The sequence below is a fragment of the Dufourea novaeangliae genome, unplaced genomic scaffold, assembly GCF_001272555.1.
Source record: "Dufourea novaeangliae isolate 0120121106 unplaced genomic scaffold, ASM127255v1 scaffold392, whole genome shotgun sequence".
Lineage (NCBI taxonomy): Eukaryota > Metazoa > Arthropoda > Insecta > Hymenoptera > Halictidae > Dufourea > Dufourea novaeangliae.
Window position 1 is genome coordinate 222,944 of NW_015374267.1, and position 25,057 is coordinate 248,000.

General features: G+C 46.1%; 5 protein-coding genes across 5 annotated transcripts; 2 read left to right on the plus strand and 3 right to left on the minus strand.

The window, feature by feature from the left end:
• The first annotated feature begins 980 nt into the window (after positions 1-980).
• On the plus strand, positions 981-3,359 carry LOC107192709 (doublesex and mab-3 related transcription factor 3, truncated-like). The gene is made up of 3 exons (XM_015582031.1): positions 981-1,184; positions 2,240-2,482; positions 2,703-3,359. The coding sequence occupies exons 1-3, from the start codon at positions 981-983 to the stop codon at positions 3,357-3,359; spliced, it is 1,104 nt and encodes a 367-aa protein (XP_015437517.1).
• Positions 3,360-4,820: 1,461 nt separating this feature from the next.
• LOC107192677 (parafibromin) lies at positions 4,821-7,486 on the minus strand. Its single transcript, XM_015581997.1, has 4 exons — positions 7,356-7,486; positions 5,555-6,822; positions 5,335-5,476; positions 4,821-5,194 (listed from the first exon to the last, which is right to left on the minus strand). The coding sequence occupies exons 1-4, from the start codon at positions 7,484-7,486 to the stop codon at positions 5,158-5,160; spliced, it is 1,578 nt and encodes a 525-aa protein (XP_015437483.1). The 3' UTR covers positions 4,821-5,157.
• Positions 7,487-7,704: 218 nt separating this feature from the next.
• On the plus strand, positions 7,705-8,843 carry LOC107192675 (glucose-induced degradation protein 8 homolog). Its single transcript, XM_015581995.1, is given in 4 exon segments — positions 7,705-8,075; positions 8,173-8,189; positions 8,192-8,482; positions 8,555-8,843. Coding segments are annotated over 4 exon segments (606 nt in total). The 5' UTR covers positions 7,705-7,954; the 3' UTR covers positions 8,732-8,843.
• Positions 8,844-9,197: 354 nt separating this feature from the next.
• Positions 9,198-10,721, minus strand: LOC107192674 (nucleoporin NUP53). Its single transcript, XM_015581994.1, has 3 exons — positions 10,624-10,721; positions 10,347-10,454; positions 9,198-10,268 (listed from the first exon to the last, which is right to left on the minus strand). The coding sequence occupies exons 2-3, from the start codon at positions 10,452-10,454 to the stop codon at positions 9,414-9,416; spliced, it is 963 nt and encodes a 320-aa protein (XP_015437480.1). The 5' UTR covers positions 10,624-10,721; the 3' UTR covers positions 9,198-9,413.
• Positions 10,722-13,054: 2,333 nt separating this feature from the next.
• LOC107192693 lies at positions 13,055-20,394 on the minus strand. Its single transcript, XM_015582013.1, has 6 exons — positions 20,012-20,394; positions 14,798-15,003; positions 14,584-14,719; positions 14,215-14,348; positions 13,388-13,655; positions 13,055-13,142 (listed from the first exon to the last, which is right to left on the minus strand). The coding sequence occupies exons 1-6, from the start codon at positions 20,085-20,087 to the stop codon at positions 13,072-13,074; spliced, it is 891 nt and encodes a 296-aa protein (XP_015437499.1). The 5' UTR covers positions 20,088-20,394; the 3' UTR covers positions 13,055-13,071.
• Positions 20,395-25,057: the final 4,663 nt, after the last annotated feature.

Genomic DNA, 25,057 nt, shown 5'->3' on the forward strand with positions numbered 1-25,057 from the left:
GTCACCAGAATACGAACTTACGGATTTCACAGTAGTTCCCGGTTAATAGACGCATTTTTTTCACCGCTCGATGGACACCGAGTAATCGCTATTGATCGGTCGAATTCCCTCAATAACTGTTCGCCAAGCGAATCCCCGAGTCTCTTGACAATTAAACGGACGCTACTGTACTCGATGATCTACTCTGGAAACGCACAAAAGGTATAGATATTAAAAAATCTATTTATTTAAATATTATCATTTAAAATTCAATTTTAATAGTTACAAACATTCTTTAAGTGTTCATTCATCGGTGCGTTTACCTTATTCCTTTTGTTTCTTCCAGTCGGAGAGGTTCTTTAGCAGAACTAACGATTTCACTTTCATTGGGTTAACAAAAAATTATAATTGAAATAATCTATTCACGACTGTCTCGTCGAATCCACGCGAGAATCTTAAAACCCGTGGTCGTGGTCGATGGTTCAAAGATAACCATTATATTCGCGATACAATATATGATTTCCGTGAGGAATCGAGGGAGGTCCTTGTGTATCGATCGACCATCGAAAAAACAAAAAAAGAAACCAACATCGGTAAGTAAGGGTACTGCCCATTTTCGAAGAGCCGAATTGCGTTCGTTCCTTTCGGTGTAGTCGGCTGTCGGGAAAGAAGGAAGATCCAGAAGCGTACGCGAAGGGTTGGAGTCGCGGGGGGAGGGAGAAACGCAAACATCGTCGAACCAATCCTCGAGAAAGGGTGGTCCGGTGGATGTTTGTTTTGTTCCCGGTCCGCGGGGGGATGATGCTGGGAAGCCAATCGTCGGGGGGTAAGATTGTGTCGAAATCACTGGCGGCGATTGTCCTCGGGATTTTTCTTTCAGTCGGGGATCAAGAATCGCCTAAGCGATAATCCTTTCGCGTGTCGCATCACTCGTCGAGCCGGAGAACGCTCGATCGGTGATGGTAATAGACGTGTTGTATAGTTTACGACGCGGCTAGGCAATGTTGCGGGGCAAAATTAGAGGGAAATCGGAGAACGAGGATGAAGAGGGTCAGACGAAACAGAGGAGACCAAAGTGCGCACGTTGCCGAAACCACGGGCTGATCTCGTGGCTCAGGGGCCACAAGAGGGAATGTCGTTATCGCGAGTGTCTTTGCCCGAAGTGCTCTCTGATCGCGGAGAGACAGAGGGTCATGGCGGCCCAGGTAAGCTTCTTCGTCATTCCCTGTAATCTTACTTCGTCCCCTGGTGATATTTCTTAGCTAACAACCAGCCCCACGTTTGTTACCAAGCAATCTCAAATTTACTGCCAAGTTATATCAAGTTTGCTACCAAGTCATCTTCACCATTCCCTATATCCTGATTTTTCACTTCATCCTTCGGTGATCTTTCTTAGCTACCAAGTGGTCTCATATCTGCTACGAAATCATCGAAATATTCGCTACCAGCTCGTCCGAAATTTCTTACCCAAGACATCTCGCTTTTGCTGTCTCGAATTCGTTGACCAGCTGTGATCAAAATCACGGACCACCATCGGTATTTTCAATTGTTCTCCGACAGTTTTCGATCTGTAACTAGAACGTTGAACGATGAATCGCGTCGATGATTTTACACAAGGATGAGTTCTATTCGTCGCACTTGTGCCACTCGAGATCTTGTTTGCCCCTGCCCCTTGCTTGGGACACGAAGACGGGGGAATTAAATCCATTAACGCTCGGTGTTGCGTTTCATTTCTGTTTACACGGGCATCCCGACACACGATACCTTGTCCACGCTCTCGCTGTCAGCCGACGCGGTCGATGCAAAAGCCGCCGCAAGGATAGTGTCTTCGATAGAACGTCATCACCTCTGTGTTGGAATGCAATTTTTCCTAGAGAATAGATTAATTTTGCTTTTTTTTTTTTTTTTTTTTTTTTTTTTTTTCAGAAATCAGTGAACTTGGAGGGGGGAACACTCGAAACTTTAAAGGTACGTTTAACCAATGCCGCAACGCCACGTCCGTTCCCCTAGTTAGACTCTGATCGATGCACAGTCATCTTTGATGATCCAACGACGACGATGAAATAATCCAGTGGGTGATCCAGCTGGGAATAACGCGTGCCAAAATGGTCCCATATGTATCTCTATTGACACTGCCCCCACCGAGAAAACATGGTACACGAACGCCCATTTATAAATCGAAATCCTCCACCTCCATCCAGCCTCGTATTTCATCGACTCCAGTCGGACATTCGTTTAATCCCATATCCCGTTCACCAAGGTGGCACTGAAGAGGCAACAGGCGGCGGAGGACGCGATCGCTTTAAAGATGGCCAAAGTGGCGACTGGTCAACGATTTAGTCGACTACCACCAGGAAAGATCTTCGGTATGGCGGTCACCGAGCCGAAATCCGGGACGGACAACGTGAAACCTGACCGTTCATCTCCTAAAGACAGCCAGAATACGTCTGACGAATCGAAGAAAGACGATGATCCGCCCGAGGACCAGTGTCAAGAGTCCCCGGTACGTACACAAAGGAGGATTATTCCACGCGAAATCGGACAGTTTTCGGATTTTATTGTAATTTGAATATGTTATAATCTTTAGTGGTATATAAACGCCTATAAAACTGGCCGTATGAAAATTAATAGTCCTCCAAAAAGTGTCAGATTTCGCGTGAAATTGCTACAGGAGTATCCCAGTATTCTTCCCCATTGCCACAAGCATACTCTGTTGCCCACAGCCCGTTAACGATAACCTGGCCAAACACAAGAGTCCGATGTTCGATCCCAATAAGCCTGACGAGACGAAAGAGGGCACAATAGTGTCACAGACCTCGGTGGACACATTGGCTCGGTTGTTTCCCAACACGAAGCTCTCGGTGCTGCAGCTGGTGTTGCAAAGATGCGGCCAGGACCTGTTGAAGGCGATCGAGTACTTCGCCAGCGACAGTCTGGGCATCGGTTCGACCGCTTACGCCTCGGCCTTTCGACCACCGACTCAGCCTATCAGCGAGACCAGAACGAACGAGCAGCTGGCCGGGTCTATGCTCGCCCCAATCTACTCGAACCTGTCCAGGAGCCTTTATGGTGATGGTTATTGCTTGCTGAATATCATCCCCGACCAGTTCCCGAAAAGCATCGTCGCTGACTCGGCCAGTTGTGCTGCAACACTACCGGTGAAGACAGGGCAACATCAGCAAGACAGCGTTCCGCTGAGCGTTCAGTATAACAGCTACTTTAATCCTGGATTGCAACAACAGATCAGGGATCACGTATACGCCCAGGTCACAGAACATCTTCCTTCAAGATCCGGATTTCTTCATCTGCCGCCTGTACTGCCTGGTGTACCGGCCTGCGTGCAGCCCAATTGCACGCAGTGCGCTTACAAGTTCCCTTGAAAATGGGATCGAAGTGGACGGTGAACGTGCGTATGCGTTTTTTGAGTATCTGTAGATGGAGATCGAATACTTACAGGCATGAGACGTTTTTATGTCAGTGGTAGGGATGCCAATCTTTTCCCATTGAATTGATTCGTAAAAAATCTCACCTGTTTAAACAAGTTTCCTTTTTAATTGGAAACTCCGAATGATCGGTAGAGTAGTGTATTTAGCTAATCCTATTTAGTTTATAGCAGAATTTGTTTTAGAAATTTTTTTAAATCCAACCACCATGATTACCTGTAATCGAAATCAGTGACTGTAGAAAGGGTTACCGAGATTCCATTGACATATAAAAGTTCCCGTGGAAACGATCGTTCGTATAAACATGCACCGATCCAGTCTGCGATTGGTCCGATCGTCGGGCGCGGGAAAGGTTAATGGCGTTATCGTGTGTGAAATTTTCCACGTGGGCATAACGAGCTCTCCACGCTCGATATCAGGCAAGGGGGATTTCCGTGATCGTGTCAGGCCTTAATCTTCACAAAGTTCACCGCAACGAGCTCTCCGAACCCAGTGAACCATAGTCTCTCCGCGCCCGACACGCATCATCTGCTTCCGCCGATGGCCTTCCACCACGTATCTCTCTATCGATTGACCTTTGATCGTCGAGCGTGAAATACAAACCTGTCAGAGAAATAGGCAGTCCTCGGTGACCGTCAAACTAGTGGGAGTTGGGGACCGATTCGTTCTCCCCCACACGGCCATTTTCAACCTCCACTTCGAGAAAAATGTTCTGTTTAAGTTCGAGATCATCCTCCGTATCGAGAAACGTCGAAAAATTAATGCAAAGTATGTTGTAAACAAATTCTTTTTTAATCGATACCTGTTGTGTGTGCTCGATAACAAAGGGATGATCTCAGATTTGTAGCCTGTGTAGGTCACGTAAATAGCCAGGTTATTTATAATACTGTGTGTGCGGTACCTCTCGAGGATACATAGAATCCTTTTTTTTTTTTTGTAAAAGAGACGTGATCCGTAGGAATTCTCCGAGGAGAACGGTTGGAAAGTTTCGCGAGAGCTATATCGCAATAGCCTGAGCTAATAGGGCGGCAGTAATCGAGTTAAGAAGATTCAATTGTCTGTATAAACAGCGCGAGAGGATATCGCACGGGCAACTGTCGATGCCCGGAAGCGGTTTGCATTGGCCTCGGTGGGTGTTCCAGGGATGGGGTGGAAAACACGGTTTTATCCCCTTGGGGCAGGCCGCGTGCGATCCGTGTCGTGCCCTGAATCGCGGAGGTACTAAACTTCGTGCCAAGAAATGTAATCATCCCGGTCGTGAAATTGCTCGGGGTATTTTTTTTTTCGATTCGACGTGAGTTCCTCTCGGCGACGGTACAACAATGAGTACAATGAAGAGACACAGGAAGCTAGCATGAATTAGTTATTCATCTTTATTTGGTTCTTTAGTGATCGTTTCACGAAACCGCGAATAACATTTTTTTTTTGGTATGTGTGTCATATTAACATACCAAAGATGATTGCAACTTTCTCTATATCTCTGTCGTGTTTTTAAGAAAAAATGGTTGTTGTTTGCGATTCGAAAGATTAATACCGTTGCCTGCGAGTACACGAGAGAATTAGTCTTCTTTTTCTGTTTTCTTCTTGCGAAGAGAGACACGTTCTACGTCTTCGCCTCTTGTAGATTATGTACACGGGTGTTAGACTCTTTGATTAGTATGTACAGGTTCCTGTTGTCTCTCGGCGAAAATCGTAAGCCTGGAAGTCTTTGCCGCTGGCCTCGACGAAACTTGATTCAGAACCGTAGGTGTGGCTTGTTCTTGATCATGTGTCTGTAAGAAGTTTTAATCGATACAATTAGGAATAACCATTTAGCGTAATATCGTCATATGAAATTGGGAGTAGTGTGTACGATAGGATATATGAATTATTCCGAGTGATATACGCGTAGGATTAATCTGTGTATACGTACTTGTCCAAATGTTCCCAGAATACCATCAGCGCTGCCCTGTCCAAGTGTCTTTTCGTTCTGCTCAATTCGATCACAGTCACGGCCCAACGAGCCACATTCGCGTCCAGCCTCATCTCGTCGTATTTTAAGTGAAACGCGCAAACTGTAAACAGTAAAGATAAATATTAATATTGAGTAACATCGGTTCGCAATATAAACCGACAGACTAATTGGTACGTACTCTTTGAAAAGATTTCAACGGGATTGCCGTCGAAAGGCCATCCCTTGAACTGCCATGCTGGACCCATTACGAACACAGCGACAACCCTTTCCCAATCCGCGTTCGTGAGCTTCTGCGGATTATCTACAACCCTGTATGGCACCGTGAGTCCACCGTCCTTCCGACGCTGCAGAAGGACCTCGTTCTCGCGCTTGGATCCCTGTGAACGTTTCTCCTCGTTGGTAAGGTACTTTAGGTCCTGAAGTATGTCTTTTGCATTGTACATCGTGATCAACGATGTATTCGCGCTTGGAATGATAATGATAGGTGTCCTGCTAGGCCGTTTGTTCTGAGCTGCTTGCTGAGGAGTGAGCTTGGCAGCAGAGGTCGGCAACAAACCGGAACTGGGTGTGGTGGATGGATTGGTCGGTGGTTTCCTCACTGCTGGATTAGTACCCTCTGTCACGGACTTCAAGGTCATACCATGATAAGTGCCCATTGTGTCGATTTTAAATCCTTCCGTTTCCTCCTTCTGCCTGATAAATCTTTCCTGATCGTAACGATTGTACACAGCCGGCTGAGGTAACGGACGCATAGGTGTGGATCGCGGTGTGACCATCGGAGTAGGAGCAGCAGGGCCTTTCTGTCTGCCTTCCTCGCGAGCCTTGATACTCTGAAGGATCGCGAATATATTTTTCGCAAAGATCTTTCCGCTACTTTGTAGAATAGTCGCGCGCGTTCTCCACTGCCTTTCCCTAGAAACTATATCCTTTGTGTCATCCACATCCATCAGTATTACCCGTAGATCGGATCCCATTCCGATGTCATCGTTCTCCTTAATTGTAGTACGTTTCTTGGCTAAACGTTTGGCTTTGATAGCGGCGATCTTCTCGACAGACATTGCCTCCGACAGAGACTTGATATTGTCCACCGTGACAGAGGCCTCCTTGGGAGCGTCCAATCGAGCTGCCAGTTGCTCCTTGACCTTTTGAACGTGAGTCTCCTCGTATCGTGGTTTTTTCGAAGATCCACTCTCCAACCCATCTTCAGCGGTTCTTTTCACTTGAGTCGGGATCTCTAAGGGCGCAGATTTGTCTATGGCGGCTGATGTAGCAGTTTCACCATTAAGATATGCCAATAAATCTTTTCTGTCTGGTCTACGCACAACTGGGATATTCTCTGCGGCTGCTTGCCGTACGTATACAGGATGAGTAAGTTGCACATGTTTCAGTAAGAACAGGAGGCACTCTAGAGTATAATATTCCTTTGGAGTTCCCTCTTTGCCGGATCTGCAGAACAATATATAATATAATCTTTTATTTACAGTACTTAACACGCATTGTGTTTTTTAAGTAGTGCGCCAAAAAAATGACTTATCACGGTCAACCTCAGTTAGGAAAAAAAACAAAATACATTCTGCAATGGAACATATGTACTATATACATGTGTACTATATACATTTACCATTAAAAGTTAACAAAAAACAAAAAAACTTAATCAGGGTGTATGTGAAATTCCAATACGTGTACTATTTATTCCGAAACGATATAAAGAAATATGCTATTTATCAAAGTTGCCCTGGTTTTGAACTTTTTTTTTCTTTAAGTGTACTAATGTACAATGTACAGGAAAGATTTAATCAGCAAGGAATATCACAGTATAGGATTGTTCCACTTTTATTTGTGTACGCAAAACACATTCCTCCTCGCAGTTTGTTTATTATTTCACGGTGATAGGGATATGTTGCAGACTGTCCAATGGTGGGACCGTTTCAGGTTACAACTGTCGAGATTAATTTGCAATCAGTTGTAAGGGTACTTACCCATACGTCAGGTAGTTAGTTTTTACGTTCTTCGGCCAGGAAAACTCCCCGAAAATAATTTGATTTTCACGCTCAATTATCTCCTTTTTGTTAACATTATACTGCCGCAACAAGCTCAACGGGTCCGCCATGATTGCACACTGGCGCCCCACCGGCTCCACCTTTCGGCCGGTCTAGTAAACTGCGAAATAAATTATCGTTCACACGCAGTACATTCATTAGTCTCGTTTCAAGGTTCGACTTGTGCACAGCTCTTAATATGATTACTTGTGTTGATCGCATCTCATCGCGACGCTGACGAGGTTGAATTATTTCCAGAATACCTATCTTCGGTTTGATTCGAGCATTTTTTACGTCGCTTATCGTCTTTTAAACTTCATTTTCTGATTTGATTCTCATTGGTTGTAATCGAGCCGTTCGTCCTAGCGCTGCTCTGTTTACGCTCAGAGAAACAGCGGTGAGGAATCAGCTGTTGTTGTGTCAAACATTCTTCGAGGTCTTTTTCCGCAAGGTATTCCCCGGATTGTATCTGTAACCGTGCTCGTGATCTTTGTAATCATTTGCTTGTTCTAATCATCAATGCTGATTGCAAAAGAACAATGAGCTTCCCGGAGAAACAAGACAATATATCGAAAGATGAATGGGTTGCCAAATTGGAGGAGAACTCTCACACTCAGCGCGTTTCTATGAATAATTTGATTATGAATTATCTCGTCACAGGTGAGTCCCTTATGATAGTTGTTCCATCGGTAGTGTCTGTGGGGATATATGTGCTGGCTTTTAGGCACTGTAGTGTAATAATTAGACTGTCCCACAGAGGGATTCAAAGAGGCAGCCGAAATGGACGCATTCAGGAGGCAACCGATCTTGTGAACCAGTTACATCCAGAATTATTGGACAATGATAGATATCTTTACTTTCACCTGCAACAATTGCACTTGATAGAGCTGATTCGCACAGGTAGAATCGAGGAGGCATTACAGTTTGCTCAGGACCGTCTGAGCGAAGCTGGTGAATCCGATGATAATATTTTGTGTGAACTGGAGCGTACCCTAGCTTTGTTGGCTTTCGATGAACCTCATAAGAGTCCTTTCAGTGATCTTTTACATCCAACTCACAGACAAAAGGTATTCATTACATAGCTTCCAGGGTATCTATTGATATCTATATATAGAATACAATGTTTTGTAAAACTGCAGATAGCAAGTGAGTTGAATGCAGCCATACTGAAGATGGAGCACAGAGAATCCACTAGCCCACGATTGAATAATTTGCTCAAAATGATACTTTGGGCACAGGACGAGTTGGATAAGAAAAAAGTGAAATATCCGAAAATGACAGATTTAGGTAGTGCCACCATTGAGAGTCCAAAGTAATAGGAGCTAGATACATTGTGGGACAATATTCATGTATTTATTAGTCTGAGAAAGGATGTGTGATTGTACTATATTAGTGTTTTACACGTGAACAGGATACATGGGAGGAATAGAGACTCGATCGTTTTAATATAATCCCATTGGAATAGCAACAGTCGTTTATTATCTACGAAAAACATGTATAAAGTTTCAATCATTTATTACGCTCAAGTGTCGACATACCGGCGCGACGATCTGCTTCGCAAAACAAGTCCTTTTTTGTACTATACCGCGATAATGCAATGAAATATCATTGATACGTTAAGAATCGAACCATTTTAAACATCCGTGCAATATCTGTGGTTCAGTGCTGCAGATCTATTTTTAAGCTAAACACCGTACAGCATAGAAACGTGACATATAAACAGCGGTAGTTAGTCTAAGAGTAAAAGGAATGATATAACAGAATTATAGCATAATAATAATGTCGTGTGATAATTATTTGATGTTTATAAAGATTTATATTTCGTACTATTTATGTAGTAAAAATACAATAAGGTAACACCTATTTTAGGATCCTTAAATATTCCTCTCTCGAATTAGTCGTTATCCATTCAATTTGATCTTTATAAAGGCATTCGCAAAATTATAATTAAATAGTATTTGTCATTAATTATTGATAATTCTATTATTTCGTCAAAGTTTACCATCCGAACATGTATTCCATCGCTTTAGAAACTAGACCAGTAGACTTCTGTGGTAGATTTTCCGGCGACTTCACCGACTGCGGGCTAAGGTGTTGATAGTAGCCAGCTGCCAAAGGTCTTGCATTTTGTATTTTAATCGGTGTGCGCGGGGTACTACTGTACTCCGGGGACTGATTAACTCTTCCCAAATTAGAGAAGCACCTGACGTTTCCATTCATTTTCGCGCGGTTTTCCTTGTCAGCTCCTAATGTAACACCTTCGTCGGTGCAGGGTATCACACCGATCATAACTGAACCGGAAACAACATTCCCATTGCACGCGAGTGCTCTGTGGGCCTCTTGTTCCGAGGCACACTTCAAGTGTATCCAATTACTTTGTTGGTGTGGAGCAGGATGTTTATCCACTATGCGAACTCTGCTCGAAATGTGAGCCAAAACAGTGTTTATGTCGCTTGGAGGGAAGCCAAAAACAGTCACCCACTGCAGAAGGCCCTGCGATTCATTCGTGTTAGGGGTTAGGGCAGACTCGTTAAATATGGAATTGTTCATAGTGTTCATTAAGAGTCTAGACTGATTGGCAGGAACACTTTGATTTGCAGCGGACAAATACGGTGATGCTGCTTGTGATGTTTCCAAGGTATCAAAGAGTCCCCTGGTTGGTGGTCCACCAGTGTGACTTTCTGTGACCATTTGGGATGTATTCGGAGTGTTTGCACCCCCAAATACTGCTTTCTGACGACTGGTACGGTAGTCCGGAGTACCGTAATGCGATAATGGAGAAGATAGTCCGGTGTGCCCAATGTGCAACTGTTTTGGTGTATCTTGAGGATTGGTCAGATTTACTTTGCTTGGCTGAAGAACCAATGAAAAAGATATGTTACAAGGAAGTTGCATAATATTGTACATAGTACGTAATATTCGTTCACTTACCCCTGTATTGTCTCCCATAAGGAAACTAGGAAGATATGCGGAAGCTAATGGACTTCCAGGTGTTTGTATAGGACTTCCAACAGGAGATCCCAATGCCATAGGTTCCATCTAGAAGGTATATACCATTTACTATGTGCTTTAGAAAGAAGAAGAACAGTTTATTGGTGTTTAAATGTTGCAGATGGAACGCTGTTGTGGTTATGGAGGTTAAACATACGGATGATTCAAATGCATTCATACAAGGGACAAACTAACCATATAGATATGTATTACTTACCTTTTACTATATCTACTTAAAAAATTCGAAATATTCTAAATCCAGTGTATCAAACACTAAATATTCACAGCCGTTCGAACGTTTAACATTTAAATGACTAATAGTACTCGGTTTCAGGCAACAGATGGCACATCTAAATCGAAGATGTGTGAAGTTGTCTGCGGAAGCGAGTTGCATGGATTTCGCGCCTAGGACGCCATTTTAATTTTCAAAATGGCGTAGGACGCATTCCGGTGAGAGTGTCGTGCTTAATTTTTCATTTGAAAAAAGGCATCATCGAAGAAACGTGGTTCCAGAAACAGGATAACAAATAAAACAGTAACATTCTCTGCCAACAGCTTCTCCATCACGTTCGGTAAGTCTGTCATTTATTTGTTTTGAAGGGAAATTGATCGTCAGACAAAGAGACGTATCATAATAGTGAATTTTAATAACGATGAAAATTATGTACATATTTACAAATTCGCAAACGCTCACGTGACACGACAATTAATCGGGATTCTAGATCCTACGCGGGAAACAGATATCCAGTATTGAATATGCATCGAACGAACGTTGTTGCGTGTGTAGCGATTCTGCTTTTACGTTCACTTGTCCTCTTTCGTAACTCGTTCGCATCTGTTCGAAGTGGTACACGAAGAAAAACAGAAACGAAGCATCGATTGGCAGCAACACGATGTAAAACAAGCAACAAATAGAATTCCAGCAGTAAGCAACAATATTGTCAACAATGTAGTACGATTAACAAGCGTTCTCGTGAAATTGCGTTCCACGCGGGAAGACAGCCATAATGGATTCTGCGATGCAACGAAGAAATGTTTCAAACATTCGAACACGAACCGGAACCTGCAACGGTATGTACTCACGTCTGTCGTATCGATTGTATGTACATATATATCTTTCCTGTTTTGTTTTGTTTTTAAATAGGGGTGGCGGCTAAGACACGGGCGTGTCCGACAATTTCACAAGAAAGATCGGTTTGAAAGGAAAACGATTTTGCGCGCCGTTCAGAGGCAAATCGCGACGCAGTCGGGGGCGCCCCCTACCTCGGTTGACAAACGCCATGTATCGGACGCGCGAAAGCGAAGAAGACATTTTGTTTTCTCGAAACACCGACACAACAATGTAACACACGTTTAATACCATTTAATTCCCGTCCGAATACGTTCTCTCTGCGGCGTTTCAATTCCTCGGACTAATCGAAGAGTCGTCTACACGGAGGTACGTACCGTTTCTTTTTTTGTTTGCACGCGGATAAATGAAGATGCGAACAAGTCGCTTAATATAAAAAATCTCGGTGATAGTGGACTCGTGTCCAGTGCTGGATATCGTCCTTTACTCTCAATTAATCGAATATACGTGTCATTCTCGTGATTTTCTGGTTTACAACAGTCGTATATTCTTGCAGTCGATTCGAATTCACATTCTAATGGGATGCCTCGACGTACCATCTATCGGCGGTGGTACCCAGCACCGAAGAGAAGTCACGTCCGTCGAACCGGGTCGAAAAACATTGATATGCCGTACAAAGTGGAAGTGGGTATCGTTATAAAATCGTCGTACAAAATAATACACGTGTATATATCGGTGTCTGGAAAGCAACAAGAACATCCCATCCATATTCTGCTAAAAACGACTCCTTTGGACGACTTAACGTAGATGCGCACGGAGAGAAGACGGATTTGTGCTTCCTCTGATTCAACCTTTTCTCTCCCACCCTCTCTGGTTCTCGCGGTTAATCCCACGGATATGTTTTAAACGAGACACCTCTCTTTCATCACGCGAGAGAATACATTTAGAGCCTAGAACATACTTTGGTTTGGTGGCAATGGCGGATCCATGTAAAATTTCGGTGACTCGTTTAGAAAAATGACGACGACGAAATCGTGGAGTAATTCTTGCCTGGATGGTGGTGTCTAGAGTGAGTTGCTTAGCTTGGGCGGGAGGGGATTGCCTTCATTTCTTTAATTTCTTCATTTCGACTCCTTCAATTCCCTCTAACTTCATCACTAACACCGACTCTATCGGTTCGTCACTCTGTCCTCTCCAATATCTTATCCGATCAGCTTTCCAAGCTATCAGAGTCCCTCTTGTTGCTGTTCTTCCCTCGTGCTGTCGAGGTAAAAATTGTGAAAACGAACGTGTCCCTCCCGTGTTTCAGCGAGCAACGATCACACCAGCGGAACAGAAAACTATCCCGGAACAAAAAGGAGGAAAGCAGACACCACGAGGACAATTCCTATGGACCCGCCAGTGCTTGTGCGTCGACGACGCTCGATTGGACGTGCCAGCCTTACCATGTTTATCGATATGATAGGTAATTACGATTACGCGGCTTAGAAGGTAGTATTAGATACGATGGGAACGATCTCCTAACGTAGTTCGTTTTTACGCACGCAGGAAGCGACGTGTAAAACTGTGTTTGCGTGTGTGTGTGTGTGTGTGACATTATCGGGCCAGGATCAGACAGACGATCGGGGCCAGGATCATCCAGGTGAATGCGGTCGCTGTTTTGCTGCCTGAAAACGAAATAGAGAATGAACGAGACCAAGGTCAGTGATCCAAACTATCATAGAGAAAGAGACAGAGAGAAAGTGGAAAATTGTCAGTTAGAATAGGGTAAGAGGAAACAGAACACGTTTTCCGTCTTTATAGTGGAGTGCGCATTGATCGACTTTGCTACCCGAACCGATTCTTCTTCCTCTGATTCATATGTACAATAGGAAACGTTAAACAATTCGAGGTGAATTGTGGCAGGGTTTACCGTTGATTAAATCGTTGCGAGTGTGACTTTGCGCCCTGGTCTCGCGGCTTTCCATCACGGGCGCTTTCAGGACCCTCTCGTCCCCCTCCACGCTCTCCTCGTTGCTCTGCAGATAGACGGTCGCTATTGTCGCCAAGCACTTCAGTTTCATGTCGCCTCGCTTGAAGTGTTTATTGGCGACGCGGAACTCCAAGCCCAACACCGCGGTCTCCAGGCCCTTCTCGTCCACCGCGGTAATGTGCGGCCCTTTCAGGTACTGGGTATCAGCCTGAAACACCACGACGGATTTCGTTCGCCCTCGTAACAATCGCAACGCGTGGAGAACACCTCGGTCGGGCGAGAACAATTGCCCCGAAACGTGATTAAAGCGTGCGCAACTGTTCTGCTCGGCCCTTTTCAGTCCGACGACCGTTGTTCGCCTCTTTTCGCTGCATGTTATCTAGTAGCGCGCGCTATTGCCCGAGCAAATGGAAATTGTATCGCTTGTTGTGAACCTGGAGAGGACTCGGGGAAACTTCGCCCCACCTGGGTTAGGTTTTTACTTAGTACCAAAATTTTGTTACTTTTACGGTAGCATTGGTGAGGTTCGCATTCAGACCTTTAGGACCCTGGGATCCTTAGCACCCTGTGGTTCTAAGGGCCTTTGGGACCTTTAGGACCTTCAAGATTTTTCAAGTAATCCTGTTCGAAGCTGTCAAAATTCGACAGGCATTCAGGAGACTTACAAAGGATTCGTAGCGTCGAGACTCGATTTCCGATTGAAACAGTAATTGTCAGTGAAAGGGAGACGTCGAAGAGGCATTTGAAGTTCATTATCGGGTACTTACCGGGTCGCCGTTGATGAACCAAGTCAACAGGGCAGCCGGTTTCGAGGGTGCGGACGTGCAGTTCATACGGACAACCTCTCCGACTTGGTAACGGGAACGTCCACCGGTGATTCGTGGCCCCTCGTCCGGGAGCACTGGGGAAGAAACGACAAAATGTGCTCACGTTCCCATCGAAACCATTCCCTTCGGGGGTCTACTATCCGCTCGAGATTGAAACGGAAGCTTCCTCCCTCGTTAGTCCCCCAACTCGAACCGATAGACCCGATAGATTCGGAATCTTTTCCAGGGTTGGATCGACGTTCCCGAAACGAGGATGAATCTACGCGTGTATACACACGTTCTAGACATAGAAGAAGGCATATTCCTCACCGACTACGGTCATATCCGCGTGATCGGAGACGGTTTGAAAGGCTGGAGCCTCCGCGGACACCTCGCAACGATACCGTCCCGAGCTGGTCAGGTTCACACTGCTCAGCACCACCGCTCTCTCCGTGGAATTGTGGATCTGAAAATGAAAGGATCCAGATCCTTTGTCCCGTGTTACACGGCGACGGTACGAATCGATATGGGCAGGACCACTCACGTTCACGTTCACCCCAGGCACACGAAATGTCTGCACCGTGGGCATGTCCCTGGGCACGTAACGATAAAACTCGTGACCGTCCTTGTACCACTTCACCGAGTACAACAGCTCCTTGTCCAGATTGAAGTTGCACTGCATACGTACCGTCTCATTCAGCACCACGTGCTGCGGTATCTGCAGGGCCGTCATCCGTAGAGCCAGGATACCTGGAAATAAGGGGGATACGAGATAATGGCGTTCACGGAAATCACAGTGTGCGCCTACTAATAGGGTCGTACCGCGATTCTCGAGCACGTCTGATCAATCGCTAGGCTCTACTACTTGCTCTATGGGTACCATCTACGTACGTCTGATCGTATTCTAGCATATTCTACTTCCGTCGTATGTCTGGTCGTACTCTAGCTCACTCTACTTCGAACATATGTCTGACCACATTTTAGCATATTCTACTTTGAACATATGTCTGCCTACATACGAACACATTCTACTTCGACCGATATTCTTCACTAAACGCTAGAAACCTTTTTTCATTTATTTTAATAGCTTCGGAGAATCGAGTGTTAGTGTTGGTTCAGAAAACGTGGCTGTAATTATAACGACGTTCGACCATATACAAGGCTATTTCACTAGTAAGCGAGCCATCGATTCCGAAAGCCAGACGTGTTTTTCACTCGCTCAAACGATATGCTCAGCGACGATTCGAACGAACGTCTGTGCAACTGATCCGCGTCTCTCTCCCCAATCCTCTTACCGGTTAAGCCTCTTAAAATTATTCACGCTCGAGCTGAAATACGTACCGGTAATCGCGAGAACGCCGGTTAATCGGGCCCTTGCCGCAATCCCGGAGCACCTTGGCCTCTCTTGGCCCCCCTCTCCTCTCCACCAAGGCACACAGAGGGAGAAGTTATTGGAAACGATCGGGGAACAATTAAATTGTATCGTCGTCAGCGGCACGGAATTAGCGAATTTCCGCTCGTTGATACGGACGACGGCCGGGAAATCAGCGATTTTCAATTCGATATCCGAGCCCCAACGTTCCAATCCCCTCCCTCCCTCCCACGCGAATCACAAAAGCGATATCCAGGCTCTCTCCACGAGGGAGAGAGATAGAGAGTAAAATCTCTCTCTCCCCCTGTTCGCGTTCTGTCGGTCGTAGCCTCTCCTCCTCCTCTTACTCCACCGTCTACCCCCACATCGCGATTATTCGCCACGCATCCGCTCGTATTAAACACCACTCGAACCACAGTCGCAGTTTTTTTTTTTTCGAGTGGCCTTAATTAAGTTCCATCCTTGTGCAAGCCACCATAGGAACATTCGCGTTCCATGCGAACTCGATGACCCGTTATAACCCAGTTGCGATTCTTCTTTTTCTTTTTATCCCTCGTATCGTGTTTTCCCTTGTGTGTATAGCTTGTTGGAAGTGAAGATCTTTCATTTTCTTCACTGTGAATCGTTACGAGAATTTACTACGTATGGGTTATTAAGTTTCTAAGATTGGAACTCCAGCATTACCTCTGTAGGATTATGTCTTAATTAGGACCTGCATCAGGGTTTCTATTAGGCCCTGCATTAGGTCCTGGATTAAACCTTGAATTAGGCCCTTAATTAGACCTTGGATTACGCTTTGGAATAAACCATGAATTGGGTCTTGAATTGGGCCTTAATTAGGCCCCGAATTCTGGGCCAGATCTGGATTAGGTATCAAACACAAATTTTTCATCCGAAAATTGATCACCTCGAGTCGAAAAATCTATTTCGTTACGTTATCTTTTAGCCTGTCGATCGCTCACGAGAAATCGTTTCAGGTTCCACATCGACATCTCGCTCTCCATTTAGGTCACGTTGGACCGAATCGTTGTATTTTCGAAGACTTTTCGACCTGTCCGTTTCCGCGGTGCACGTTACACCGCGGACGGAATCGATAAGTATATCGGTCGTTCTAAAACGAACGATTCGAGAAATTTCGAATCAATTAACGGGAACAGCGTGTGCGACTCGTGGACTAATTGATGATAATTATCGTTACCGATTCGGATGGATTTTTTTCGTGGAAAAACATTTTCACTTCAGCAAAGTGGTAGCAGACAGGAGGAATTTCCACGAAGTTGTCGGATTGACCGAAATTTCCAGCCCCTTGGATGTTCCATCGTAACGGTCGCGTCATCGCAGAGACGCGTGTGTTTCTCTGTACGTGTGTATCTTTTCGGGGCTGCCGAGACACGCTCGACGTCGCGACTCTCGCTCGCACGTGCTCGTGACGGACACCGACACGGTCGATTTAATTAAAGGGAATCGGACGGAGGGGCTGGGATTGTACCTGTCGAGATGGGAGGTTAATCAGCAGCCCGCCGTGTGTACAGCCACGGGCAAAACTCGTGACGTTTGGATGGGGTATGTCAAACATTACGTGTACCAATAAGTAGTAAGCAGACTGGCGGAATTTCTGCAATTTCATAGCCTGTATGATATAGAATGAAAGGCAAAACTTTTATTGGATTGCAACCAGTTCTCTACTGTATTTCGAACTTACACGTTTTCGATAAAAATTAAAATCGCGATTCCTTTTATAATTGTTGACGTGCATTTTCATAATTCTAGACTTCTTAAGATTAGATACAAACAAACAAAATAATGTAAATATATCAACTTTATTTCATACATTAAATTTGGATTGGAAGAATACCACACTGCATCGATATATATTCCAAGTAGAAACATCTAAGAATGGTCAGACAACCCAAGAAGTGTCTTAAACTTTGATTTCCTTGAGAACGAAGCCTCTCGCAGAAGCAATTGCAAGGCAATTTTTTTACTGATTTTCTCGCATACATTTCTCTTTTCACGTTGTATTTCGAGTTTTCTCGTCGACTGTATACATACAGCTACGTCGTGAATTAAACGTTAATCCCCGGCTCGCATGTCCGAGCAGCATTTTTCGCCGAACAAGAATTATCGAATGTTCCACCAGGCTGTACACACGTATACATGCTGATGTGTCTACGACTCGTGGAAAATCAGAGAAGAACGCGTTGACGCGAATACATGTCCCACAAAGGCGCGATCGTGTCTCGACGATGATGGAGTCGAGGACGGTTCTTCTTCTTCGTCGTCGAGCTGGCCGTTTAAACGATCCAAAAGGAGCATTCCTAATCAATGGGAACGAACCGTGATGTCACGATCGTTTAAAAACGGGAACGACCGATGTTGGTGTCCCCTGCGAAACCGTATTACGATAGGTCGTTAACTCAACCGCCTTAATTGGCTCAATTTCCAATAAAAGCTCACGATTCATCGACAACGAAAATAACGCCACGGCTATTCGCCGGTTCACGACCACCTGAATTGGTAATCGAGAATAGAACGCTTTAAAATACGGGCTGAGATTCGGAGGGAAAACTGACTTCAACGGATCTGAGATTTGGTTGGCTTGTCTGATCAATACTCGACTTTTCTACTTGCTGGAAAACAGGCCAGTTATTCTGGACGTTTAATTAATTGTATTTGTGTTTATGAACAAATGGCATGGAGAAATCATCAAAGAGCCATTCCACCAGTTCTAGAAGATACTTTCAGGATAGTCTGTTTCCCCGTGTTTTCGATCCGATCACTCGACACGAAGTATTCACCATGATTTTGTGTGATATAACGTTGGAAAAAAAATTGAGCGAATCAAGGGGACGATTTCCGGGAAGGAAAGTTTCATCCCCGGAATTGATCCACTTTTACAGCAATCCTCGAGAACTTCCGCTCTCCGGGAATCCTATTTCTGCTCTCCCCCTTCTCCAACGACAAAGCGGATCCTATCTAAATGTCTGTTGGTTACCGTATTACCGGACGTTTCCCCGCGGTTGTTCCGCCGCCTAGAATGGGAATTCAACCATGATTCTTCTCTTTCTTCCTCCCGACACGAAAGTATCGATAGAGGTTTTAATTTCGTTCGTGAAATCGCGAATAGCAATTGTGATTCTGTGGTCTCGTATCGCTTGATGCGAACTGTCGTCGGTCGTTACGAACGAGAGTGTAACCAAAGAAGGGTGAGACAAAACAGAGGGACAATCGAGAGAGAGAGAGAGAGAGAGAGAGAGAGAGAGAGAGAGAGAGACATATCACGCCGGTTCGATCGGCCTGGAACGATAGACGAGAGGCAGAGGCCGTGGATCAGATAAGAGGAGCAAATGACCGGCTGTCCAGTGGTGATCGCTGGATGGTCCGTCTTCGTACTCATTTCACGATGGGGAAGATCGACGATGGTTCGCGGTGGCCCCACGCGGAGATTAAGCAAATTACACGATACCAAAGGGGCGATAGGGGGACAGAGATCGATGACGGTGAAATGCCATGGGAGACCCTATTGTCCTCACCTGGCGAACGCGCGTAGATCTGGATCGAGCAAACATCCGAACAATGCGAGCAGACCGCGTGCACGATCGTCCTTGTGTCACCTCCTGTATCGACGTCGCAATATCTCCTGGCCACCGGCCACCAGGACCCCTCAGCCTTGTCGAGATTAATGCCCGTTAAATGTTTATTTACCGCTTCCAGCTTAATCGACTTGGACCCACGGGACAGAGGATCTTCGATACTGTTCGGGGCCAGGAATCTAGGTTTCCATTCGATACTAGCATTCCTGATGTTACAGTCGATGGAGAATGCGGGGATTGGCACTAGACCATCTCTAGGGTAGTCTACGGGATACAGTATTGGAGGCTGCTGGGAGGATTCCTGGTCCAAGTACCAGAACCGTTGCTCTAGAAGATAAACTACGCTTACTAAACTACGTCATGACCTGGACTAGACAGTAGAATGCTTTGGAAACCGTGTCTGATGTGGCCTTGACCCAAAGCTTGGACTCAACATGCGTCTACCAACAGAGAAACCCGAATCAGGGCAAAGAGAACTGGAGAACCTAGGTCTAGAAGTGGACTAGACACTAGAAGACTCTACAAGCCACATCTGATGCAGTCCTGACACAAAACATGGAATCAACATACATCTATCACCAGAGAGACCCGAATCATCGCACAGTTGGCTATAGGACCTAAGTGTCTAGACACCGCGAGCACCATCTATGAGAAGTTCAGGGGATCCAGGAATAACTGCTCACATTAACATTCCAGCAACAACTACTATATCCCTATCCCATCGGAGGTGTTTCACACTAGCAATCCAAGAATTCTAATTGAATCTTCAGTTGTATACAAATCCACCGCCTACCTGAATGAAGCATGAACGCGTACAGCGCGACCAGCCTGGACAGCAGGGTCCGTTGTATCATCCGTAGCTGCGTCATCCTCGTTGCGCCTCCCACCGTCGAGCATCGACGATCCCCCGGAATCTCGTTGACGGTGAGTCTCGCCGAATCGGTCACTCTACGGCCATAGTATGTGTCGTCTTCTCGTCGGCCCGGCAGCAGTTAGCACTGTTCACGCACACGTTCTCCTGGAGGGAAAATCGATCTCTCGTTTCTCTGTCTTTCGCACACCCTCCCCTCGCTTCTCTTCTTCTGTGCGTCTCTCGGCACGCGAAGACGTACTCCAGTACGTCTAAAGGACGACCTTCGAAAGGTGGTCAGCAGGTGTCCTCGCCCAGGCACATTATTAACCACCCAGTTGTTCTTGCACTAATTGAAAATCTATAACACCAGGGGGAGGCCAGTGGAACCAGCCCGTTACTGCGGCACACACCAACCGGGGAAACAGGAGGCGCCGCTGCGTTTGCTGCTGCTGCCGCCGCCGTCGTTGCTGCTGCTACCACTGACGCTACGTGTATGGTTCATGGTGGTGGTGGTGGGTGACGGTGATCAGGAAGAGGAGGGCGGAGGAGCGGCCGGGAGCAGAGCAGCTGCGACGAGGAGAGAGAGAGAGAGAGAGAGTGAGAGGGGCACCAGGGAACGGTTGAGCGAGTGAGGGAGAGGGGCCGAAGAGGGGAGACGATTTCGAGTCGGTTCCTGGGCGACTGCGCCGTTCTCCAAGTCGATGATCGCTGCAAAACTCTCCGTCTCGCTCCATGCCGCCTGCGCACGGGTACCCTCTTTCGACGCGTTGCCCTACCGCTAGCTTTCTACCGCGTGTGTGTGTGTGTGTGTATGTATATATATATATATATGTGTGTGTGTGTGCAGGCGCTAACGAAATTGGGGGGAACACGCCGCCGCGACCTCTCTCCTACCCTTAGGCCAGCCGGGAGGAGAGACGCTGTTCCGCCAGGAATTATGCGGATTTTTCCCCGATGCGAGCGTTGTTCTATGCCTTGGTCTCTATGGATCTGAATTCGTGGATCGATTTCTGATCGTTTCAGGAATATCGGGTCAACGCACAGTGGTCCACAATCAAAATTTACCAGATCGTACGCTTACTTAGTGAGGTTAATAGAAAGTTCTGAGACTTGCGAATTTTATTCAAATAAAAACGAATAAATGAACCAATTTTGGGAATTTTAAGGACCCTTTATGATAATGTGATCATTCACTGACAGTGTTCGCAAGATCTTCGTGAAAGAGAGCTGCTAAATTTTTATTTTAGACCACTGTGCGACATTCGGGTGAACCGTGTGTATGACTCTGAATGATCCAATGTAATGTGGGATGATAGAAAGGGTTCTAATTCCGTCTGTCGGATACGAGGGACTCTAATTTCTAAGGGAGTCGATCGATGGATTCTCACGGTAGATCCGTGGCAACGATATTCGCCACGGAGTAACGCGGATAAGCATACGTCAAACGGATTGCCTGGGAAAACCGCGATTGTATACGGGAATTTGTGGATAAGTAGAGAGATATTCTAGGTATACTGGAGATATATTCCATGGTAATACGATCAGATTCCATTTTTCCGTGGATCGAGACGGAAACGCGTCCCCTGAGGAACCTCGAGTCGCCGATTAACCCTCTGGCTACTACTTACCGCTATATGTATACTAGCTTCCCGCGAAGTGATTGTTTAGGACCAAACGACACTCGTAATGGGTCTCTACTCTGTACATTTCACTGCAGATAATCAAATTTATCTGTTTACTGCACGAAACCGTATTTATCGTAACGATCAATATTAATGATGGCGATAGGTATAGGTAGTCTGTTCACAAAATGGGACAAAACAAGGTTATCACCTTTTGAGTAGCTTTTAAAGGGTTGATCTCTAGTCTTGATTATGCATTTGGTTAGGTATTTGACTAAGCATTTTTTTTTAGGCGCATTGGTTACACATATTGATTAGGCCTTTTATTAGGTCTCGATAAATATTCAAATTCGTGGTTAGATCGCGATTAGGTTACGTCTTCGATCTTGGACGACCAAATATTCGCTATCGGTCGTCTATATCAGCATTTTCTCTGACTTGTCCGGGCGGTCGCCGAAAGAGGGTCAAGTGTGCCGGATCGGCGAGTACTCGAGACGAGTGCATAATTTCTCGAGGCGAAACCGGTCCTAACGTTCCGAATCTTCAGAAGGTTTTCACGCGATTCGAGGATCCCCCCAATGCTACGAAACTGCGTATAGATTCCATTCAGAAGGGGACGCAGAACTCTCGTCCGAAGACAGAGAAGTCGTTCGAAGACTCACGAGGTTTAGGGGACCTGCTCGCTGCAGAGAGTAATCTCCAGAAACTTCACTTGCCCACGTTTAACTTGATTCCCGAAGAATTTCCCTCGTCCTAGCCAATTTATCGATCATCCTGCGTGGCTGACAGCACCGTTTCGGAAATTCTCGACGATTAATCGATGCGCACGACTGACCGACCACGTGCCCCTGGTTGGATTCCAACACGTGAAACGTATTACCGTCCCTCCAGAGAATACACGACCTTCCAGTCTCGACCATCATTACTAGCTGGAACCCTTCGTTGGACAGTGGTCGACTGACACCCTGAAAGATCCTTTTTGGACGTGTCCCTCACGGATGCAAGTGGATTGCAGTTGCCCAAGCGGGGGATCGGGGAAAGAAAAAAGAAAAATCCAGCTGATGATTGGACTCTAATTTCTTATTAGCTCGGGCTCTGTCGGCTTAATTACGGGGATCGGATAATCCCCGCGGCTTTCAACCCTCGTCCGCGAGGAGATTATCGAAATAGAGCCCAGACGGCGGTTCGGCTCTCTTCAGTTCGCGGTACTCTGCACCGCGAAACGAGTTGACTTCCGGTGTTCAGCCACGACACCGGAAACTAACTCGAGATAACTGGAAATATTGTAGCCTGGGTTACAGGGTTTTCTTATCCGAATGTGTATAGGGTGACCCAGATCTAACTGACCAAACTGTTGCTGCCCGTAGAAGTCGAGGTGTACTTTATCGTCCGTATCTGTCGAGTCGAATTTCAGTGTACCGTGGCTGAAATGCAGATCGATGATTCGTCTACTCCTAGTTCGCGGACCTACCTCTTTGGTATGATGGTAGTTATTTCGATGACTATCTCCCTAAACCAGTCGAATCGTACCTGGTTAGGCATTTGATCAGGCCTCGATCAGGTCTTGATAAACGATTAAGTCTCCATTTCGTGTCCAGGCCTGGGTTAGGTCTCGATAACTGTTTGCATTAGGTCTTCGTATAAAACTGCAACCATTCGATTTCACTGAATACCTCTCTAAACCAGCCGAGTCCATACCCGAACTGACCCAGTTCGCTCGCTAAACCCCGCGCGGCCCGTCCTGTACATCTTACCCTCTCTTCTGATTTTAATCGAACCCGGCTGAGATCAACGGAAAACGCTCCCCAGAGGGGAATGGAAGACGGGGGTAATAGAGGATCGCTGATCTCCGTGGATATACCTCAACTCGAGAATTCTTCTCATTTCCCGGCCCGCCTGGCCCTCTTCAACCCCCTCCTTCCACTTGTCGCGTAAGGGGGATGAACCGGTCTCCGTTTCGAGGGGAACGACGAAACTTCGGAAGCTAGCGGAGGGGGGTAACGTCGCTACGACGGAAATAATCGTAAAGATCCCGGGGGTTAGGTGCGTCTTTATCCTTACAGTAGATGTTTCTCTTGACTCGAGCGCGCGCGTGTCCTCTGGAAGATCGACGAAGTACTTTCTTGAGGTAGGGGGCAATTGGCTGTGGTACCACTTGTTGCAAAAATTGATAACGACCGGATGTCGTTCTCGCGATCGTTAAGGGGTTGCGCGCGTGGAATCGATGGGATAACTCGACGCAGACGTTTGCCCCCTCCCCCTCCCTCTACGATTTAGGGGGAAACGGAAGGGGCTAGAGAGGGTAATGGAATCCATTGGATCGGTCTCGTTCGCTGTTCCCAAAGTCTCTTCCAGCTCCTTGGGTTACCGTCTGTGTACCATTCCAGTTCCGTTTGGAAGATTCTCGAGCCAATAGACGGTTCGATTATCATTCCACTCGTTTCGACCGATCGAGGTATGATTCACCTGATCGTTTCCTCGGTTGGTGATGTTGATCGTGGTGGTGGGTTGGTTTGCTTTTCGATATCCTTTCAGTCGGTAAGCGAATCAATTTTGTGTTCCTGATGTCCTGACGATCGTCTATCCCCTTATCTTCGAAATCGTCCTTCCCCTCTGCTCTTGTCCGTCGATCCAGAGATCCTTGTCGGGGGCCTGTCCCCCGCGGGCCGTTATCAAAATTATCCTCGAAAGATGCCCTATCTCGCCGCTGGATATTACACGTTAAAGGCCGTTATCGGACAGATTCATGGCCCGGGTGATACACGCGCCACGCACGGGACGATAAACCGGCCGGTGGGGGTGAAAGGGTTGCTTGCTGGTACCGACATTACCCCATAAATGACACCGCAGACTGATAATTCCGACCGATATTGTGCTGTGTTTCCGTCCGGTGTTCAAGGTACGTACCGTTGAACGTCCGACGTCTAGATCTACTTATCTTCAACTTCCTAATTAATTTTAGCCTCCTGCATAACGAAATTAATAACTGTCGTATTTTTAAAGTTTAAATTAGGTCTGAATTCGGTCTAGACTGGGTCTCGATTAGGTCTGCAATAATCCACAGGCACTCGAGGATTAACATCTAGCACATACTACATATAAGGATGATTGTCAGCTTTCTTTGCAACGAATCTATACGCCTGTTGTCTTGTAAATATCAGCGAGGTACCGTAGACCCAACTGCAGGCTCCAGGGAGGATTAATCCGTTATAGACACCGAAGAGGTTACTCGGACGTTCTCGGACGTTTAAATCCAAGGCGATCGGTGGTTACTCTCCTGGGTTAAGTACCTGTTAATTGCTTCCCATCCCTTCCAGTCGATGCTGGAGATCCCGCGAAGGAGGTCAGAGCCCGGGACGAAATA

Excerpts from the sequence above, each read along its gene's own strand:
- LOC107192693 (XM_015582013.1), bottom strand. The coding sequence starts at position 20,087 with ATGACGCAGCTACGGATGATACAACGGACCCTGCTGTCCAGGCTGGTC. Across the intron at positions 13,656-14,214 it reads GGTTCATCAACGGCGACCCG|GCTGATACCCAGTACCTGAA; the intron begins GTAAGTACCCGA and ends GTGGTGTTTCAG. Across the intron at positions 13,143-13,387 it reads TCGCAACGATTTAATCAACG|GCAGCAAAACAGCGACCGCA; the intron begins GTAAACCCTGCC and ends TTTCGTTTTCAG.
- LOC107192677 (XM_015581997.1), bottom strand. The coding sequence starts at position 7,486 with ATGGCGGACCCGTTGAGCTTGTTGCGGCAGTATAATGTTAACAAAAAG. Across the intron at positions 5,477-5,554 it reads CGTTGAAATCTTTTCAAAGA|TTTGCGCGTTTCACTTAAAA; the intron begins GTACGTACCAAT and ends TACTGTTTACAG. Across the intron at positions 5,195-5,334 it reads TTCTGGGAACATTTGGACAA|ACACATGATCAAGAACAAGC; the intron begins GTACGTATACAC and ends AACTTCTTACAG.
- LOC107192674 (XM_015581994.1), bottom strand. The coding sequence starts at position 10,454 with ATGGAACCTATGGCATTGGGATCTCCTGTTGGAAGTCCTATACAAACA. Across the intron at positions 10,269-10,346 it reads TTATGGGAGACAATACAGGG|CCAAGCAAAGTAAATCTGAC; the intron begins GTAAGTGAACGA and ends TTGGTTCTTCAG.
- LOC107192709 (XM_015582031.1), top strand. The coding sequence starts at position 981 with ATGTTGCGGGGCAAAATTAGAGGGAAATCGGAGAACGAGGATGAAGAG. Across the intron at positions 1,185-2,239 it reads AGAGGGTCATGGCGGCCCAG|GTGGCACTGAAGAGGCAACA; the intron begins GTAAGCTTCTTC and ends CCGTTCACCAAG. Across the intron at positions 2,483-2,702 it reads ACCAGTGTCAAGAGTCCCCG|CCCGTTAACGATAACCTGGC; the intron begins GTACGTACACAA and ends TGTTGCCCACAG.